The 21845-nt window shown below is 42.0% G+C and overlaps 1 protein-coding gene across 6 annotated transcripts in view; it reads left to right on the top strand.

Moving 5' to 3' along the window:
* The window catches only part of pja2 (praja ring finger ubiquitin ligase 2), a 56450-nt gene extending 36274 nt beyond the window's left edge, over positions 1-20176 (top strand). For 5 of the 6 annotated variants that reach the window (XM_059969505.1, XM_059969504.1, XM_059969502.1 and 2 more), the window contains 5 exons: positions 1557-1757; positions 2359-2467; positions 3047-3161; positions 8591-8706; positions 19441-20176. In XM_059969505.1, the coding sequence (XP_059825488.1) occupies positions 1557-1757; positions 2359-2467; positions 3047-3161; positions 8591-8706; positions 19441-19569 (670 nt within the window). In that variant the 3' untranslated portion in view covers positions 19570-20176. The remainder of the gene's footprint in view (positions 1-1556; positions 1758-2358; positions 2468-3046; positions 3162-8590; positions 8707-19440) is intronic. The other variant, XR_009512128.1, reaches the window with a different exon arrangement.
* Positions 20177-21845: the final 1669 nt, after the last annotated feature.

Genomic DNA, 21845 nt, shown 5'->3' with positions numbered 1-21845 from the left:
CAGCTGATTATAAATAAACTCTTTGGTGGTGGGGGTGGGAATAGTCAGAATCTGAAAGGGTTTGGTTTTGAGATATGCAGTCAGTAGAAAGGTATTAGGCTGGCTTTTACTGTAAAAGAGTTAAGTCTCCCTCTAATTATGTAGGACTGTGGTATGGCTGTGCCTGGCATATTTTGAACGCGTCTGGTCTCCTTCTGTAAGGAAAGATATATTAACAGTCTATTAACAGTCTACTTACAGTTACATTAAACCTCCCAAACTGCAACACCTCAGACTTGGTTCGATTAACTCCATCTACCATTTCCCCTCCTGAAACTGATTTATCCTTTGACAGCCCTCCACACTGTCCAGAACTCCATCAGTCTTTGTCTGCAAACTTACTACTATCTGTTTTCATCCAAGTCATTTATACCACAAACATCAAAGGCTCCGGCACCAATCCCTGTGGAACACCACTCTCACAGAAACCTGCAGCCACAAAAACACCACTCCACCACTATACTGACTTGTATAAGCCAGCCAATTCTGAATCCAAACCAGCAAAGATCCTATGCTTCTTAACCTTCTGAATTGGCCCACTGCGAAGGATCTTGTCAAGTGCCTTAACTAAAATGCATGTAGATGACATCCACTGTCCTACCTTCATTGCCCTCAAACAATCAAATTTGTAAAATGTGACCTGTCCCTAATCAGGCCGTATTTTCCAAAAGGTCTGAATCCTTTCCTTAAGAATCCTCTCCATTAGCTTCCTTACCACTGATGGGCAGCTCACTAGTTTTTACTTTCTTGTAATATCCATATTTTCCTTCTTGAAATAAGGAATAACATTGGTTACTCTCTGGTACTCCAGGATCTCAGCTGTTGCCACTGAGGATACAAAAATCTTTGTCAAGGCTCCATTAGTGAATCTCCTCTCTTGTCTCTTTCAGAAATCTGGGATATATCCCATCAGGCCCTTGCGATTTATCCACTATCCAGCACTACCACCTTTGTGATCTCAAAATGCACCTGTATATTAGCATACCTCACACTGCTTTCACTGTCCTGGAAATCTTTCTCTTTGGTGAATAGCAATACAAAGTACCCATCTCATGCCTCGTCCATAAAGATGAGATGATATCAATGAAACGTGAAGTTCTAACATTGAACATTGATGGTTCCCCTATGTCTTTGGTATTTAGAACCAGGGCTAACCATTTGGAAGTGAGCTGAGGAGATATTTCTTTACACGGAGACTAGTGATTACTTGGCATTCTTCAACTAAAAGATATGTAGAGATTCAGTTATTGAGTATACTCTAGACCAGGGCCTCCTGACCTTTTTTATGCCATGGGCTCCTACTATTAACCAAGGTGTCTGTCGATCCCAGGTTGGGAACCTGTGCTCTAAACAGACTTTGATACATTTTTGGATATTAAGAGAATCAGAAATAGTGGGGCATGAATGGAAAATGGTGCTGAAGTAAAAGATAAGCAGTGGTCTTATTGAATGGCCAGTCATGTACAAGTGGCCCACTCCATTTGTTTTAACTGTTCTTATAACTATATTTTTTCTAGAGAACCAACCTCCTTAGAAGAAGGAGAGATTCCCTGGGTGGCATTTAATGAAGAAAGTGATAGCACTAGTACCAGCAGCAGCAGCACTGATGAGACTGAAGGGCTTGATCAACTTGGGCAATCAGGGCTTTTAATTCTAAATGACGGCAACAACTTTGAAGATTATTCCAGCATCAGTGAAGACTTGGATATGGAATGGAGGTTTGTAAGTCTTTAATTTCTTCATTGGTATCCAGGTATCTGTTGCAGTTGGTATGATAATCCCCAGTTACTTGACTAAAATTTAAGTTAGATTTTAGAAAAGCAGAATGACCAAATTTTGAACTGTATTTGCAAACAGTTAAGTTACTGATAACTAGCTGGTGATGTGGTGGCACCTGCACCAAACTTTAAGGCGAGTGGTCCCGGGTTCGAATCCGGCTGGCTCCTTGCATGCTTTCCATCCGCACTGGGTTGAGTGTCTAGGTAGTAACTTGGCCTTGTAAAAAATAAGTGCTAGAGAAACGGCAAGGTTGCTGCCCAAAACACCACAAGGTGCGGAGAAGACCAACTTCAAATTACTGATGCATATTCTGCTTTTCAGAGGCAAGTTAAAAACAGCCATTGGTTTCAGTATAGCTTCTGCATATATATTTTAATTGCCATGAATATTTGAGTGAATATTTTTTTTTAAAACTTGCTGGAGGATAACTTTAAAGCAGGAAAAAGTAGCAATTAAAGTTTATGGTACAGGGGTCTCAAAGTTAATATTTTAATTTTTTAAGAAAGTGTTTGACAAATGCTTTCATATTGTTTATTTCAGACTGCTGGATGAACTTGGTGAAGGACTTACTGCTCAAGCTATATCATCTGTTAATCCACAGCTCCTTTCCTTCATGGCTCTCGAAGAGCGACTGGCTCAAGCAATGGAGGTGGTAAACCTTCACGGATTTATGAAATCCAGGCGTTTGTATTTGGATAAACTATGATCTTACAGACAGACATACTTTATTGATCCCGGGGAAATTGGGTTTCGTTACAGTCGCACCAACCAAGAATAGTGTAGAAATATAGCAATATAAAACCATAAATAATTAAATAATAATAATAAGTAAATTATTCCAAGTGGAAATAAGTCCAGGACCAGCCTATTGGCTCAGGGTGTCTGACACTCTGAGGGAGGAGTTGTATGTATTATGTTATAGCTGTACTATTAGAACCCTAGAAATGTCCTTTAGAGCACTTGTTTCAATACTTGATTGGAAAGTTCACAATTTAACTATTCTAGCCATCCTTGTTAATGGATTAATAATTGCGTTTAAGCAGAAAGAATGAGTAACAATGTCTTAGCCTTTCAATTCTAGGTATTGGGTTCCAGTCTAGTTTCAAACCATTAACAATTGTTCTTCTAAAATAATGACTGGTATTCTGAAGGTGTTCTGTAAAATGTATATGTGAGGAAACATTTTAATATCCTGGAATTTTCAGTTTTAAATTTTTTGTATTTGAAGGCTGCTTTAGCACATCTAGAATCTTTGGCCATAGATGGGGAGCAGGCTCCACCTCCAGCATCCAATGAAACAATTGAATGCTTACCACAAGTTCCAATCACCGAGGAGCATAATGGTAAGCCATTTACTCATTAATTTTTGTTTCTTAGTCTAATATAATCTTGAAAAAAGCCATTGAAAACATTCAATGGAAATTTCCTTCAAGCTTTTGCTCATCTTCAGAAATATGACAGATCTTTTGAACTGTTGTTTCTTATTTTGATGCTGCAAGTGTTTACCTTCCCTCCAGAAAAGTTTGTGCGTTCTCCCCATGACCACGTGGGTTTCCTTTCACAGTCCAAAGATGTACCGGTTAGTAGGTTAATTGGTCATTTTAAATTGACCTGTGGTTAGGTTAGTTAAGGTGGATTCCTTGTCGGTTTGGCTTGTTGGGCCAGATGAAGCCAACAAAAAGTCTGAAATCAGATTCCATTTAGAAGACTGGATTTGTTGAACCAAAAAGGTGGTATGATAATTGTCTTTTTGTTCATTCAAATAATGGTAAGTACATTCAGGATTTAAGATTGCTTATTATCATTCTTCAGTACGCAAGTATAAAGAAGAATGATATAATTTTTTCTCCAAATCCAATGCAGCATCAACAAAACAGAATAAGCATAAAATACAAAACAAAATTCAATATTAAAGCAGTCTTATAAAACACAACAGGTGCTGGGGGGAGTTACTGGGTATTTTTTCAGCCTGGTGGCTTCGTGTACGTGACTGGGACTATAAACTGGTAGTAAATGAGTTCATTTACTACTTGTCTAATGGGAAGATCTTGTTTGAAGCCCTGATCACACCATTGTGCTTTCGTTATTGAACTGCATTCAAAAAGGCGAGACTGAAACACTTGATATTTCAATTTGTTGCATGCCAGTAACAACGGTGTTACTGTAATGTAATGTTTGTAGTGTAATCCTTGATGTGATGACTTTTAATATTCTTTCAAAATTCTCACTAGTTTTGATGGAAATGGCAGTTTTTATGCCAGATACATGTCTTCCATAAAACTTGAGATACTGGTGATGTTGATTCCATATCAATGCTGCTCTTCTACATACCAGTCCTCATAGAGGGATCAGAAGTGGAGAGAGTGAGCCATTTCAAGTTCCTAGGTGTCAAGATCTCTGAGGACCTAACCTGGTCTCAACATGTTGATGTAGTTATAAAGAAGGCAAGGCAGTGACTATACTTCATTAGGAGTTTGAAGAGATTTGGTATGTCAACAAATACACTCAAAAACTTCTATAGATGTACCATGAAGAGCCCCACTGCATCACTGTCTGGTATGGGGGTGGAGAGGGGAGAACACTTCACAGGACCGAAAGAAGCTGCAGAAGGTTCTAAATTTTGTCAGCTCCATCTTGGGTACTGGCCTACAAAATACCCAGGACATCTTCAAGGAGCGGTGTCACAGAAAGGCAGTGTCTATTATTAAGGACCTCCAGCACCCAGGGCATGCCCTTTTCTCACTGTTACCATCAGGCAGGAGATACAGAAGCCTGAAGGCACACACTCAGCGATTCAGGAACAACTTCTTCCCCTCTGCCATCCGATTCCTAAATGGACATTGAACCCATGAACATTACCTAGTGAGGTAGTGTCTTTAATATATCTGGGTTTTTTTGCATGATTTTTAATCTATTCAATATACGTATACTGTAATTTATATATTTATTATCTTCTATATGATGCATTGCATGGAACTGCTGCTGCTAAGTAAACAAATTTCATGATACATGCTGGTGATAATAAACCTGATTCTGAGCCATCAGGCGTTCTTCATTTGACAAGCCATTCAATCCTGGAATCATTGTCATGAAGCTCCTTTGAACCCTCTCCAGTTTCAGCACATCCTTTCTAAGATAAGGAGCCTAAAACTGTTCACAATACTCCAAGTGAGGCCTCACCAGCGCTTTGTAAAGTCTCAATGTTACATCCTTGCTCTTATATTCTAGTCCTCTTGAAATGAATGCTAATATTGCGTTTGTCTTCCTCACCACAGACTCAACCTGCAAATTAACTTTTTGGGAATCCTGCACAAGAACTCCCAAGTCCCTCTGAACCTCAGTTTTTTGTATTTCCTTTCCATTTAGAAAATATTCAACCCTTTCATTTCTTCTACCCAAGTGCATGACCGTACACTTCCCAGCACAATATTCTATCTGCCATTTCTTTGCTCATTCTCCTAATCTGTCTGTCCTTCTTTAGTGTCTCTCTCAAAACTGCCTACCCCTCCAGCTATCTTCATATCGTCTGCAAACTTTTCAACAAAGCCATCAGTTCCATCATCCGAATCATTGACCTATAACGTAAAAAGGCTCAGTCCCAACAAAGGACACTATGGAGCAGGACTAGTCATCGGCAGTCAGCCAGAAAAGGCTCCTTTCATTTTCACTCTTTGCTTCCTGCCAGTCAGTCACTGCTTTATCCGTGCTACAATCTTTGCTGTAATGTCATGGGTTCAAAGCTTGTTAAGCAGCCTCATGTGGCACTTTGTCAAAGGTCTTCTGAAAATCCAAGTAACCACCTTCATCGGATTCTCCTTTGTCTATCCTGCTGGTTACTTGTTCAAATAATTCCAGCAGATTTGTCAGGTAATATTTTCCCTGAAGGAAGCCATGCTGACTACCGCCTATTTTATTAAATGCCTCCAAGTACCCCGAGACCTTAATATTTGACTACAGCATTTTCCCAACCACTGAGGTCAGACTAACTGGCCTATAGTTTTCCTTTCTTCTGCTTCTTTCCCTTCCTGAAGAGTAGAATGACATTTGCAATTTTCCAGTTTTCTGAACCATTCCTGAATCTAATGATATTTGAAAGATCATTACAAATGCCTCCACAATCTCTTCAACCACCTCTTTCAGAATTCTGGGGTGTACACCGTGTGGTCCAGCTGACTTATCTACCTTCAGACCTTTCAGTTTCTCAAGAACCTTCAGTCTAGTTATTTCAAACAGTTCATGCCCCCTGACACCTGGAATTTCCACTATACTGCTCGTGTCTTCCACAGTGAAGCCTGAAGCAAAATACTTATTCAATTAATCTGCCATTTTGTTATCCCCTATTACTACCTCTTAAGCATCATTTTCCAGCAGTCCAATATTCACTCTCACCTCACTTTTGCTGTTTATGTATCTGAAGAAACTTCTGGTATCCTTTTTTTAATATTGGCTAGCTTACTTTTGTAATCTATCTTTACTTGATACATTTTTTGTCTCCTATTGGTTTTTAAAAGCTTCCCAATCCATTAACTTTCCACTGATTTTGCTCTGTTGTATGCCTTTTTTTGGCTTTTATGTTGTCTTTGTCTTCTCTTGTTAGCCATGGTTGTGTCAACTTCCTCTTTGGGGTGTATATATGCTGTGCCTTCTGAATTGCTTCCAGAAATTCCAGCCCTTGCTGCTCTGCCGTCATCCCTGCCAGTGTTCTTTTCCAATCAATTCTAGCCAACTCCTCTCTCCTGCCTCTGTAATTCTCTTTACTCCACTGTAATACTGATACAACTGATTTTAGCTTCTCCTTCTGAAATTTCATGGTGAATTCGATCATGTTTTGATCATTTCCCCTAAGGGTTCTTTTACCTTAAGCTCTCGAATCAATTCTGGTTCATTGCACAACGTCTGAATCCAGAGTAGCTGGCCCTCTTGTGGGCTCAACCATGAGCTGCTCTAAAAAGCCATTTCGTAGGAGCTCTAGAAATTATCCCTCCTATGATCTAGTACTAACATGATTTTCCCAATCTACCTGCAGATTGAAGACCCCATGACTATTGTAATATTGCCCTTTTTGCAAGCATTTTCTATCACCCTTTGTAATTTGTAGATTTGGTGGTCTGAATAATACTCCCATCAGGTTCTTTTTATCATTGCAATTCCTTAGCTCTATCCACAGTGATTCAACACTTTCCAATCCAATGTCACCTCTTTCTAGTGATTTGATTTTATTATTACCAACAGACCATTGCCACACCCTCTGCCTTCCTGCCTATCCTTTTGATACAATGTGTATCCTTGGGTGTTAAACTCCCAGCTATAATCTTCCAGCCATAATTCAGTGATGGCTACAACATCATACCTGCCAATCTGCAACTGTTCCGGAAGTTCATCTACCTTATTCGATATACTGCACACATTCAGATACAACACCTTCAGTCCTGTATTCATCTTTTTCGATTTAGTTGCACTGTGCTCAATCCTTTGATTTCTAATTTTGTCTGAGGCCTCCACAGTCTCCACATCTGCCTCCACAGTCTCTCCACTAACTGGTCTGGCACTCTGGTTCCCATCCCCCTGTAACTCTAGTTAAACGCCACTGTGCAGCGTTAAGAAACATTCCTGCTGGGATATTAGTCCCCCCTCCAGCTCAAGTGCAAACTGTCCCTTTTGTATAGGTCCCACCTTCCGTTGAAGAGAGCCCAATGATCCAAAAATCTTGTGCCCTCCCTCCTACGCCAACTCCTTAGCCCCGTATTAAACTGTATAATTGTTTTAGCTGTGGCCTCACTAGCACATGGCATTGGTAGCAATCCTGAGATCACAACCCTGGAGGTCCTGCCCTTTCACTTGCCACCTAACTCTATGCAGCACCTTGTCACTCGTTCTACCACGTCATTGGTACCTACGTGGACCATGACTTCTGGTTGTTCACCCTCCCACTTAAGAATGCTGAGGACTTAGTCCAAGATATCCTGGACCCTGGCACCTGGGAGGCAACATTCCACAGGACCTCCTGTCTGTTCCCCTAACTAATGGATCCCCTATCGCCACTGTATGCCTCTTCTTCCCCCTTCCCTTCTGAGTCACAGAGGAAGACTCCATGCCAGAGACCCGGCCTACTGTGACTTCCTTCTGTTGGGTCATCCTGCCCCCCCCCCCCCCACCCGACAGTACCCTGTTGTTGAGGGGGGTGGTCACTGGCTCCTTAACTCCTTTCCCCTTCATGGACTGTCACCCAGTTTCTTGTGTCCTGCAGCTTCAGTGTAACTACATGTCTATATGTCCTTATCTCTCACCCCCCTCAGCCTCCCAAATGATCCAGAGTTCATCCAGTTCCAGCTCCAGCTCCTTAGTGCGTTTTTTTAGAAGGTGCAGCTGGATGTACTTCTCGCGGTTGTAGTGGTCGGGAACACTGGAGGTCTCCCTGCCTTCCCACGTCCATCAAGAGGAAAATGATGCTATCTTGCCCTGACCTCTCTGTTGTCCTAGCTGAGCAGATATAAAGAAGAGAAGGAAAAGAACTTGAGCTTTTCTTTCCTCTGCTTTCTCTGAGTGAAGCCTCTCTTCGCTGCTAAAGCCTTAAAATTACCACTACTTCCATTCCAGCTGCTGCACTTGCCCCTGCCTTCCTTTAATTTGCTCTTAACTAATCAATCCCAAACACAGATTGACCGTTAGTCAAGGCTGTATGGAGAGCTTTTAATATAGAGCCTGTTTGTTTCAGTTGCGCTGTCGTAGATCTGTGCTGTAATGAATGAATGGTTTACCTTTGATCCTCCAGGCCTGGAACAGTCCTGTGCTATCTGTTGCAGTGAATATGTAAAAGAAGATTTGGTTACAGAATTGCCCTGTCATCATATATTTCATAGACCATGTGTGATCCTCTGGTTGCAGAAGGTATGTTCCTTCAATTTTTTTTTTTGAAATCTTTCTTGAATATGATATGTCATTGTTCAGGATAGTTGGGACAATCTAATTTGCACAAACAACCATTTTTTGAATCTGAAGGCTTTATTTGTCAATCCTGTCCATCACTGGTAAGAGTAGCAGTTGATGCCTGTCTTTGTTTGCCCTGAAGCTGGTGGTTGAACCATTGAAGATCTTGTGCTTTGGGTGGGAGGTGGAAGGAATTCCAGAATTTCATGATGGTGAAGGAATGACAATATAATTCCCAGTTGATAGCATGACATATGGAGAAGTTTGTGAGGTTGATCTGTTAACATGCATCAACAGTACAGCTGCCACCGTCCTCCTCCAAGGTGGAAGGGTCCGTGACTCTCAAGCTGCTGTCAAGAGTTGGCAAGCCAAATATGAACCAACAAGCTGAATTCCAGTGAGGTGGGAAAGACTTCTCCCACTATCAAGGCAGCATTTGTAAGAATATTGCATCAAAAATCTTGTTTAAAATTGCGATCAGTGGCTTTTCAGAAGAACATACTCCACTAAATGGAACACAGAGGCAGCTGCTTGTCATTATTGGAGGACAATCATCCCAGTTCCAGGATGTTACTACAAGTGTGCCTCAACATGATTTTCCTTCTATGATATGATCAGAAGTGTTGACGTCCACTATTAATTTAAAGGGAAATATATAGCAGCACCTGATATTTATAGATTCATTCTAAGCATGTACAACTTATAAGCATGTCCTCCAGCTCAATTCATCTATGCCCATCAAGATGCTCATCTGTGCTAATTCCATTTGCCTACATTTGGCCCATATTGCTCTACACTCTTCCAATCCATGTATCTATTCAAAAGTCTTCTTGTAAATGTTGTACCTGCCTGAACAGTCTCCTGGAAGCTCATTCTATATACTCACCACACTTTATATACAAAACTTTTTCAGATCCCTTGTAAACCCTTACCCTTGAACCTTAAACCTATGCCCTACCTAGGGAAAAAGGTGTGACTATCATGTCTGTGAACCTTGTAATTTTATAATTACACACTCTTTCACGCTCTTTGAATCCACGGAAAGCAGACTGAGCCTAACCAGTCTCTTAAGCCCTCCAGACCAAGCAACATTTCTGTGAATTTTTCTGCATCCAAACTTGCACACATTACTCCTAACAAAATACATCCCACCTCCAACACACAGTAGCCTTTGACAAGTCATCTTCAGCACTGAATTTGTGTTGCCAATTTCTGGGAACTGGGTACTTGTACCCCATGCCGATTGTTCACTGATGTTACCATTGTTAAGTCCACCACTGGTAGAGCAAAGGAACAAAATGATTGCAAGGGACAAAATTGGTCCTCTGGAAAATCAGAGTGGTCAGCTATGCAGGGAGCTAGATGAGATGGGTGAGATTTTAAATGGATACTTTTGCACCTGTGTTTACTTGGGAGATAGGCACAGTCTATAGAAGTGAGGCAAAGCAGCAATGAGGTCATGGTCCATAAACAGATTTCAGAGGAGGAGGTGTTTGCTGTCTTGTGGATAAATCCCCAGGGCCTGAGGAGCTATTCCCTCGGACCTTGTGGAAGGCTAGTGCAGAAATTGCAGGGGCCCTAGCAAAAATATTTAAAACGTCCTTAGCCATGTGTGAGGTGCAGGAGGATTGGAGGATAGCTAATATTTTTCTGTTGTTTAAGAAAAGCTCTAAAGATAAAACAGGAAATTATAGGCTGGTGAGCCTAACATCAGGAGTGGATTAGTTATTGGGAAGTATTCTAAGGAACCAGATGTATAAGTATTTGGATAGACAGACTGAATAGGGATAGTCAACATGGCTTTATACATGGAGCTCATGTCTAACCAAGATTTTCAGGGAAGTTGCCAAGATAGTTGATGAAGGCAAGGCAGTGAATGTAGTCTACATAGGCTTTAACAAAGCCTTTGACAAGGTTCCACATGGAAGGTTGGTCAGTAAGATTCAGTTGTTTGGCATTCAAGATGAGGTTGTAAATTGGATTAGACATTAGGTTCAGGGTAGCAGATGTTTGCCTCTCTGACTGGAGGCCTGTGACTAGTGGCGTGGTACAGGGATCGGTGCTGGGTCTGTTATTGTTTGTCATCAACAATCTGCATGATGTAAATTCGATCAGCAAATTTGCAGATAACACTAAGGTTGATGGTGCAGTGGACAGTGATGAAGCTTGCAGCAGGATCTGGATCAGCCTTAAAATAGACTGTAAAATGGCAGATGGAGGGTAGGACTTAGACTGTTGGTGGTAGGGCACGGAGGAGTGCAGTAGAACAAATGGATCTGGAAAACGGATACATAATTCCTTGAAAGTGGCATCACAGGTAGATAGGGTCATAAAGAAAGCTTTTGCTACATTGGCCATATTGACTACAGGAGTTTTGATGTTGTGTTGAAGTTGTATAAGACATTGGAAAGGACCAATTTGGAGTGCTATTTGCAGTTCTGGTCACTTATCTACATGAAAGATGTCAGTAGGATTGAAAGAGTAGAGAAAATTTATAAGGATATTGCCAGGATTTAAGAACCTGAGTTACAAGGAAAGGCTGAATAGGCTAGGATTTTATTCCCTCGTACATACAAGATTAGGGGAAATTTGATAAAGGTATACAAAATTATAAAAGGTATAGCAGGGTAAATGTAAGCAGGCTTTTTCTACTGAGATTGGGTGAAACTAAAAGTTGAGGTCATGGGTTAAAGGTGAAAGCAATGGAAGCTACCTCTGTAAATATATTTAAGACAAGGTTGAATAGATTTTTACGTAGTAGGGGAATTAAGGGTTATGGGGAAAAGACAGGTAGGCGGAGATGAGTCCGTAGCCAGATCAGCCATGATCTTATTGAATGGCGGAGCAGGATCGACAAGCCAGATAATCTACTCCTGCTCCTGTTTATTGTGTTCTTATGTTAAAGGTGGAATGCTTGGGGGAGCGATTTTACTCAGTTTGGTGAGAGTATGGGTGAACTGCCAAAGGAAGTGATGGGGTTTTGATTACAACATTTAAGAGAAATTTGGACAGGTACATAGAGGGAAGGGGTATGGAGGGCTATGGTCCAGGTGCAGGTCAAGGGGTCTAGGGAGAATAATAGATCAGCATGGATTAGATGGTTCAATGGGCCTGTTTCTTTGCTGTAGTGTTCTATGACTCTGTGGTAATATCATAAGATGTCCATTAACAAGAAACTGAACTAGACCAACCATATTAATACATAACAGGAGTGAATCTGGGGCTATATATCCCCTGGTCAGTAACTCACCAACTCGCATCCCAAAGTATTTTCACTGTCTGTGATGATGCATCATCCCTCACCATTGAGCACTGTAGTTGCCTTGGATACCATAAGTAAATGCACTGTTACTTGTTGGAATTGCAATAATAATACCTTCCAGGCCTTTGACTTCTGCCTAAGAACAGTGACTTTGACTGGAGCAGAACACCACAAGTTATAGGCTCCCTCCTCAAAGGTGTTTACCATTCTGAATCAGAATACTGGTGCATTGTCACTGTGTCAAAATACTCATGCGTTTCACTGTGTCAAAATACTAGAACTTCACATTTAGAAGCATTGTGGGAGAAACGTCAGCAAAAGGTAGTTCAGAAATAGCAGATAGGTCACCAGCAGCTACTCTTTGTAAGTTAGATACGGGCAACAACTATCCCATAAATTCAAGATTGTTTGTTGTCATTCTTTTTTACAAGAGTATAAAGGAGAACAGAATGATTGTTACTCCAGATCAGATGCAGCATAAAAATATCTAAACATAAAGAACACAAAAAATATATAAAAAGCCCTACAATAAATATAAAAGCAATCCTTTAAAACACTATGTAACTGAGTGTGACCGTATATATACAGATTGGCTTGCTTACATGAGAAAACCTGCAGATGCTGGAAATCCAGGCAACACAAACAAAATGCTGAAGGAACTCAGCAGGTCAGGCAGCATCTATTGAAAAGAGTATGCAGTCGATGTTTTGGGCTGAGACCTTTCATCAGGACTGGAGAAAAAGACATGAGGAGTCAAAGTAGGAATGTAGGGGGAGGGGAGGAAGAAACACAAGGTGATGGGTGAAACTGGGAGGGTTGGGGTGGGGAGAGGTGTGGAGATGTAGCCGTGGACTCGTGCAGGGGTCCTAGCTATGCCTGCCTTTTTGGCGGCTAAGTCTATATTCCAAGCCTTCACTGGTATCGCTTCCATGCATTTCTTACCCTACGTCGATAACTGCTTTGGTGTTGCTTCCTACACAATGCAGAACTCGTCGACTTCATCAGTCTTGCCTCCAGCTTCCACTCTGCCCTCAAATTGACCTGGTCCATTTCCAACACCTCCCTCCCTTTCCTCAGTACAGGAGGCCGTGGACTGACATGTCAGGAAGGGAATGGGAAGTGGAATTAAAATGGGTGGGAGATCCCACTTCTTCTGGTAAACAGAGCGTAGGTGCTCGGTGCAGTGGTCTCCCAATCTATGTCGGGTCTCATCGATATACAGGGGGCCACACCAGGAGTACCAGATACAGAAGATGACCCCAGCAGACTCACAGGTGAAGTGTCACCTCACCTGTCAACTGTACTCTTTTCTGTAGATGCTGCTGAGCTTTCATATGTGGACTGTTTGCTTATGCATAAAGTGACACTGGGTGCAGGAGTCTCTGTACATAAGGTGACTAACAAGGAAATGCTGAGGTGACAGTAATTCTTTTAAGTAGCAGCAGGGCATATGAAAGCACACTGGGACAGTGACTGTAGGTACGAGGTGTAAAGTATAAGGGTGATGTGGCAGTGGATCATGGGGATGAAGTGTGCTCAGGGCCTGTGGAGAGGAGTGGCTGATCAGTTCTCAGACTGACTAGCATCTGCAACCAGTTTGAGCTGGCGTCAGGGGCCAGGGTCAACCATGTGAAGAGCGAAGCCATGCTCTTCGGTAACTGGCCTGACCGATCCGGTGTCCCCTTCACCATCGGGTCTGATTACGTGAAGGTGTTGGGGATCTGGTTGGTGGGGGCAGAGGTGAGTAATAAGAACTGGCTGGAGTGGACTGCCGAGGTCAAACAGAAACTGGGGCTGTGGGGAGGGTGCTCCCTACTGATGACGGGGTAGAACCTGGTCATCAGGTGTGAGGTACTCTCAGAGCTGCTGTACTTGGCGCAAGTGTGGCCCGTCCCCCACTCCTGCAGCTCGGAAATCACCCGAGCTGCCTTCAGATTCGTCTGGGGATCCAAGATGGAGCAGGTCAGACAGGTCACTGTGCTGAAGTCCCTGGACAATGGGGGCAAAAACATTCCCAATGTTGCCTTCATCCTGATGACCAGTTTCATGTGTGGCTGCTTCAGGTTGTGTGTGGAACCCAAATATGTGGGCACCAAGTACCTGTCACCCTGGCTACAAAGGATGGGTCTGGCCCTATTCCCGCCCAACGCCCCAGTCAGCTGGACGTTGCTGCACTACTTCTCCTATGTGGAGAAGTTCTTCCAGAACAACGCCTTTGACCACAGGGCCATCAGGCAGTGGTCGACTTGGAATATCCTGCGGACACTGCAGAAGGACGAGATGGACACAGTGGGGTGGTTCCCTGAGCAGACTGTCCAGATCATCTGGCAAAATGCCTCATTGCCAGACCTCACCAACAGGCACCAAGACCTCGCCTGGCTGGCGGTGAGAGGGGCCCTCCCAGTCCGATCCCTCCTGTACGCCCGGAACATCGTCTCCACATCCCGCTGCCCACGGGAGGACTGCAGTGCAGAGGAATCAGTGACCCACCTCTTTGCACACTGTGGGTTCGCGGAGAAGGTGTGGAGGTGGATGGAAGGGATGGTATGGAGGTTCATTCCCAGCAGCTGCGTGACAGAGGACTCTCTGATCTGCAGGCTGTTCCCGGGGACGCACACGGAGACCAACATCCGGTGCTGCTGGCAGATCGTCAACTCGGTGAAAGACGCTCTTTGGTTGGCCTGAAACTTGATGGTCTACCAGCACACGGAGATGTCCGTGATGGAATGCTGCCGACTGGCACATTCTCGGCTGCAGGAGTACATGCTGAGGGATGCACTCAAACTCGGTGCAGCCACCGCAAGGGCCCGGTGGGGAAGGACCACGGTTCTCCCGTGGGAGTGGGAGGGGTTGGGTGGTGGGGAGTATACCCCTCGACAGTGGTTGTACAATATGAACCAGCAGAGTGCCACATGAGTGGCTGAAATTGATGAACTGTATAGAATGGAATGTAATGGTAATGTCTGTAAAGTATTCAGAGCTATTGAATGGTTTATTGTCAATAATTTTATTGTGAATAAAAATATATTGTTTAAAAAAATGTGGTGGTGGTAGGGCGGGGTTGATGATCAGCCTGACGGCTTGGGGAAAGTAACTGTTCTTGAACCTAGTAGTCTTCAGTTGGATGCTACATAATCTCTTCCCTGATGGGAGTGAGACAGACAGAACATAAGCAGGATATTGCTGACCTTTTCTGGCACTTTCCTGTATGTATGTCATTGATGGCAGTTAGGGTAGTGCTGCTAATGAAATGTATTTCCAAAGTCTGATTAATATTCATTCAGAAATTAGTTTCTTTTAAATTTAATGTATTTCTGAAGTTTGATTGATACACTTTTATTTATACAAATGAACTTTTATTCTTCATGTTTATGCCTCAGCATATCAAATAGCATCTAAGGAGGGGTATGAACATGTTAAGGATACTAACAAGCTGAAATCAATGCCATCTAACCTGTTGATGCAGCAGTGTCTGTTGCACTTGGGGCTTGAATGCTCCAAAGAGGTAACAAAATAATTGTGACTTCTTTGCAAGAAAATAGGGTAATTGGTGATGTAATGAAATTGACACGGAGGTTCAAACATGCTTGGAAGAAGGGGTGCATAATCATAACGGGAGAATTGACTGAAAGTTTCTTTGAGAAAATGGGAACCTTCTAGTTATGCTTCTTCAAAAAATGTGTGAAAGGGACTCATGTCTACATTTGTTTATAGTTGATGCAACGCCTGGAATTGCTGCTTTTAGAAACATAGAAAACCTACAGCACAATACAGGCCCTTCAGCCCACAATGCTGAACTGAATTTGTACTTGGTTTAGAGATTACCTAGGGTTACCCATAACCCTCTATTTTTCTAAGCTCCATGTACCTATCCAGGAGTCTCTTAAAAGACCCTATTGTATCCACCTCCCACCACTGTCACTGGCAGCCCATTCCATGCACTCACTACTCTCTGCATAATAAAAACCTACGCTTGACATCTCCTCTGTACCTACTTCCAAGCATCTTAAAACTGTACCCTTTTTTGTTAGCCATTTCAGCCCTGGGAAAAAGCCTCTGACTATCCACATGATCAATATCCCTCATCATCTTATACACTTCTATCAGGTGACCTCTCATCCTCCGTTGCTGCAAGGAGAAAAGGCCAAGTTCGCTCAACCTATTCTCATAAGGCATGCTCCCCAGTCCAGACAACATTCTTGTAACTCTCCTCTGCACCCTTTCTATAGTTTCCACATCCTTCCTGTAGTGAGGTGACCAGAATTGAGCAGAGTACTCCAAGTGGGGTCCTATACAGCCGTAACATTACCTCTCGGCTCTTGAACTCAATCCTATGATTGATAAGGCCAATACATTGTCTGTGTTAAGAAGGCAGAGTCAACCTGCACAGCAGCTTTGAGTGTCCTGTGGACAAGGACCCCAAGATCCCTCTGATCCTCCCCACTGCCAAGAGTCTTACCATTAATATCATATTGTGCCATCATATTTGATCTACCAAAATGAACCACCTCATACTTATCTGGGTTGAACATCTGCCTCTTCTCAGCCCAGTTTTGCATCCTATCGATGTCCTGTTATAACCTCTGACAGTCCTCCTCACTATCCACAACAGCCCCGACCTTTGTGTCATCAGCAAATTTACTAACCTATTCCTCTGCTTCCTCATCCAAGTCATTTGTAAATATCACAAAGAGAAGGGGTCCCAGTACAGATCCCTGAGGCATACCACTGGTCACCAACCTCCATGCAGATAATGACCTGTCTACAACCACTCTTTGCCTTCAGTGAGGAAACAAATTCTGGATCCACAAATCGAGGTTCCCTTGGATTCCATGCCTCCTTACTTTCTCAATAAGGCTTGCATGGGGTACCTTGCCAAATGCCTTGCTGAAATCCATATACACCACATCTACTGCTCTACCTTCATGAATGTGTTTAGTCACATCCTCAAGAAATTCAATCAGGCTTGTAAGGCACAACCTGCCTTTGACAAAGCCATGCTGACTATTCCTAATCATATTATGCCTCCCCAAATATCCATAAATCCTGCCTCTCGGGTTCTTCTCTATCAACTTAACCAACCACTGAAGTAAGACTCACTGGTCTATAATTTTATGTGCTATCTCTACTCATCCTTCTTGAATAAGGGAACCAACATCCACAACCCTCCAATCCTCCAGAACCTCTCCCATCCCCATTGATGTTGCAAAGATCCTTGCCGGAGACTTGCCTCCCACAGTAGCCTGGAGTGCATCTTGTCCAGTCCCAGTGACATATAACCATGTATAACAATTACAGCATGGAAACAGGCCATCTTGGCCCTTCTAGACCGTGCCGAACACTTACTCTCACCTAGTCCCCCTGGCCTGCACTTCGCCCATAACCCTCCATTCCTTTCCTGTCCATATACCTATCCAATTTTTTAAACAAATGACAATATCGAACCTGTCTTTACCACTTCTACTAGAAGCTCGTTCCACACAGCTATCACTCTGAGTAAAGAAGTTCCCGCTCGTGTTACCCCTAAACTTTTGTCCCCTAACTCTCAACTCATGTCCTCTTTTTTGAATCTCCCCTACTCTCAATGGAAAAAGCCTATCCACATCAACTCTATCTATCCCCCTCATAATTATACCTCTATCAAGTCACCCGCTCCAAAGAATAAGGACCTAACTTGTTCAACTTTTCTCTGTAACTTAGGTGCTGAAACCCAGGTAACATTCTAGTAAATCTTCTCTCTGCTCTCTCTATTTTGTTGACATCTTTCCTATAATTCGGTGACCAGAACTGTACACAATACTCCAAATTTGGCCTCACCAATGCCTTGTACAATTTTAACATTACATCCCAACTCCTATACTCAATGCTCTGATTTATAAAGGCCAGCATACCAAAAACTTTTTTCACCACCCTATCCACATGAGATTCCATCTTCAGGGAACTATGCACCATTATTCCTAGATCACTCTGCTCTACTGCATTCCTCAATGCCCTATCATTCACCATGTATGTCTTATTTTGATTAGTCCTACCAAAATGTAGCACCTCACACTTATAAGCATTAAACTCCGTCTGCCAACTTTCAGCCCACTCTTCTAACTGGCCTAAACCTCTCTGCAATCTTTGAAAACCTACTTAATTATCCACAACGCCACCTATCTTAGTATCATCTGCATACTTACTAATCCAATTTACCACCCCATCATCCAGATCATTAATGTATATGACAAACAACATTGGACCCCGTACAGATCCTTGAGGCACACCACTAGTCACTGGCCTCCAACCTGAGTTTTCCACCACTACTGTCTGGCAACTCCCATCCAGCCACTGTTGAATCCATTTTACTACTTCCAATTTGATGCTTTCCAAAAGCTCCAGCACAACCTCTTTCTTCATGTCTATATGCGCAGGCTTTTTAGTCTGCTGTAAGTCATCCCTAAAATCACCAAGATCCTTTTCCATAGTGAATACTGAAGCTAAGTACCTCTGCTATCTCCTGCGGTTCCATACACACTTTTCCACTGTCACACTTGATTGGTCCTATTCTCTCACTTCTTATCCTCTTGCTCTTCACATACTTGTAGAATGCCTTAGGATTTTCCTTAATTCTGCTCGCCAAAGCCTTCTCGTGGTCCCTTCTGGCTCTCATAATTTCATTCTTAAGCTCCTTCCTGCTAGCCTTATAATTTTCTAGATCTCTATCATTACCTAGTTTTTTCAACCTTTCGTCAGCTCTTCTTCTTGACTAGATTTCCAACAGTATTTGTACACCACAGTTCCTGTACCCTACCATGCTTTCCCTGTCTCATTGGAACATACCTAAGATGAAAACTACACAAATATCCCCTGAACATTTGCCACATCTCTGCTGTACATTTCCCTGAGAACATCTGTTCCCAATTTTGAATTATTTTTTGGGATAACTCTTGGTCCATTTGCCTGCATATCCCCATAATCATTTATGGGCCAACACTCTTGGAAAAACTCACTGAAATTTTAAATAATCATGCTGAAATAAAGCAGGTCACTTTTTAAAATTTGCATTATGTGTACAAATGTTGAAAGGAAAATCTAGATGATGCTGCAAATAAGGTTTTCATTACCCTGTGCATACACGTTGCTTGTGCATATGATCTTGACTTTTCGACGACTTTAGGTACATGGCCAGTAAACATGTTGTAAATGGAAATATGTTGTGACCCACTGACTTTGTCAGAATGATGAAAGTATGCATATTAACAGCTGATGCAAGAATTTCTAGATTCATCATTGCACCATGGCTGTTAAGATGACAGAATTTTAAATTTCTGTAGTCTTGCCATTTTTCAGTACTTGGTTATTCCTTAATAAATATTGACTAGAGCGAAGTGGAAGGAGGAATGGAATTGTTGGAATTACGTTGACTTTATTGTTGTTGCTTTTTTTCTCAGTCTGGTACGTGCCCTGTTTGTCGTCACATTCTCACATCGACACTTCCAGAAGCCGCTGCTGAAGCTGCTACATTTTTGCCCGAACCAGCAACCCCTCCACCTACGCGTGATGGTCCAACAATACGATGAAGTCTGATTGTACCCAGTGAATGTAAAAGGAAACGGCACTGTTTAGGATCAGAAAGTATGAATCATATGTTTGTGATTTTTGCTGTAGGCTTATTTTGTTTAAAGGCTGACAAAACTGTCTTACTACTAGTGAGGAGTTTAATTCTGCATTATAATTTTATGTAAAAAATCTTCAATTAAGGGTTGTTTCTTTTGTGACAGAAAATTAGATCTTGTAAATATTTTTGTGGGGGCTAGATTTATGATGTACTTGATTTGTTTCTCTGTTTAAGTGTAATTCTGACTAAGTATTTTATTTTAAATAATCGTGTATTTTGATGCTGGTAATTGTATTTGCAAGGAGCTTTTGGGCACAAATGTACTGTGAGATTTATTTTGAAATTTAATTCTAAGGTTTTGTTTTTGTTTAACGCAGTAACACACTTACTTTACACTGGGTGATGGAGCACGAGGAAGTTGTCTTAATTCCATTGGATAATATTGTTTAGTTTCTTACAATGTGACCAGCATAATGACCCATAAATGAAGACAACATCTGAACTCACAACAGCATTGAATATTGTTTCACCTCCAATAAAGTGCATCATTAAAACTGTAACCACTGCCATACTCTCTAAATGGAATGTTATCACAAATCAAAATTCTGGAAAGAATTTATTTCAGCATTTAAAACTAAAGCACATGTAACAAAGTTTTATATTTAGCAGCTAGCAACATTGAAATTTTGATAGATTTTTACATAGAGAATCCCTTCCATATTTTTCAAGCAAGACAGTGTGAGTTCTTAAAATGAATCTGACTTACTGTATTTGTCCATAATACAAGCAGTGAGAATTGGCCAGAGGCCATGTATAATAGTAGAAAATGTGGAGTACACATTTTGGTAAAAATGTCTCACTTTTACGTCAGAAGGGTGACAGTCCAATGAAATTACTATATATTAAAAATGACAGTACCTTTGAAACACTCAAATTTCAATTCATGGGATACAGCTCTCATTTTTTGTTGTTGTGTATTCTTGGGATGAGGGGGGTATTGTTAAGGAAGAACACTATTTCTGCCTTGGCCCACATTAAACACTGAAGAAAACAGTTGAGAGTCATATCATCTTTATGTAGCATTGCTCCACGAATTCTGAATCAAGCAAAAACAGCTTTCCTTCCCCAAGAGATGATTGTAAACCCAACCATTTGAATCCTACAGCCATCCAACAACTTCAAAGTGGCTTGCAAATCCAAGTTGGTTACTTGGAATCTTTTCTAGACTTTTATTTAAATTCTCAAACTGTGAAGGATTTGACCATGCAGTGAAAAGTATGGGGAGGGCAAGAAGGACAATGAGATAACAATGGCATGTAAAATAAAGGAGAAAGCTGCCAGACTCTATTAGTAAAACCATTGTTAGGGAGTGAGTAGGTCTCCTTAAGGATGATCATAGTAACCTATATGTGGAGGAACTGTAAAAAGAGACATCTGGGCGGGTATTTGACCGAGTAAGGCATGATGATCAGCATAACCATGGTGGTGTGATGTTTATGAACTTTAAAATTCTATTAATCTGATGCACTTGGGTATTTGGTGATATTAGACTGCCATATTTAAAGGGAGTGCAGAGAACAAGGTTCCACTGAATTTAATGGGAGTGCAAAACAAAAAGAGGCCCTGATGAGTTTCAAGGGAGCACAGTAATAAATGCTCAAGCGTGCTTACAGGGAGAACAAGAAACTGGCCCCAGTGAGTTTAACGAGCTTAGCCAGTAGTCCCCAACTACCAGGCCACGAGGAAACGATATGAGCCAGCTGCACCTTTCCTCATTCCCTGTCACGCACACGAGGTCATTACCCATGCGTCATCCATGTCAGCAGAGGAAGAAGATCAACTCCTTGAGCTTGCAAATGACGATGGGCTGAAAGGTATGTTTGACATAGCATCTCTGCCGGCTTCTGGATCAAAGTCAAGGCTGAATATCCTGAGATAGCCACGAAAGCACTGAAAATGTTGCTTCCATTTCCAACATCGTATCTCTGCGAAGCGGGCTTTTCTGCAACAGAAACTAAATTGCGGAATGGACTGGACATAAGGAACCCCCTTCGAGTATCGCTGTCTCTCTTCACCCCTCGATGGGACCGTCTTGTTGCAGGGAAACAAGGCCAGGGCTCCCACTGATTCAGCAATATGTTGCAATGATTTTATATGTTCATACGGGGAAAATATGCGCTGTGTGTTTAATATTAAATTCGTTAGATATACCGTCTTAGAAACAAAATTGAGTGTATT

Source organism: Hypanus sabinus, chromosome 5, assembly GCF_030144855.1.
Source record: "Hypanus sabinus isolate sHypSab1 chromosome 5, sHypSab1.hap1, whole genome shotgun sequence".
Taxonomy (NCBI): domain Eukaryota; kingdom Metazoa; phylum Chordata; class Chondrichthyes; order Myliobatiformes; family Dasyatidae; genus Hypanus; species Hypanus sabinus.
This window is presented reverse-complemented; position numbering and strand designations above follow the sequence as displayed.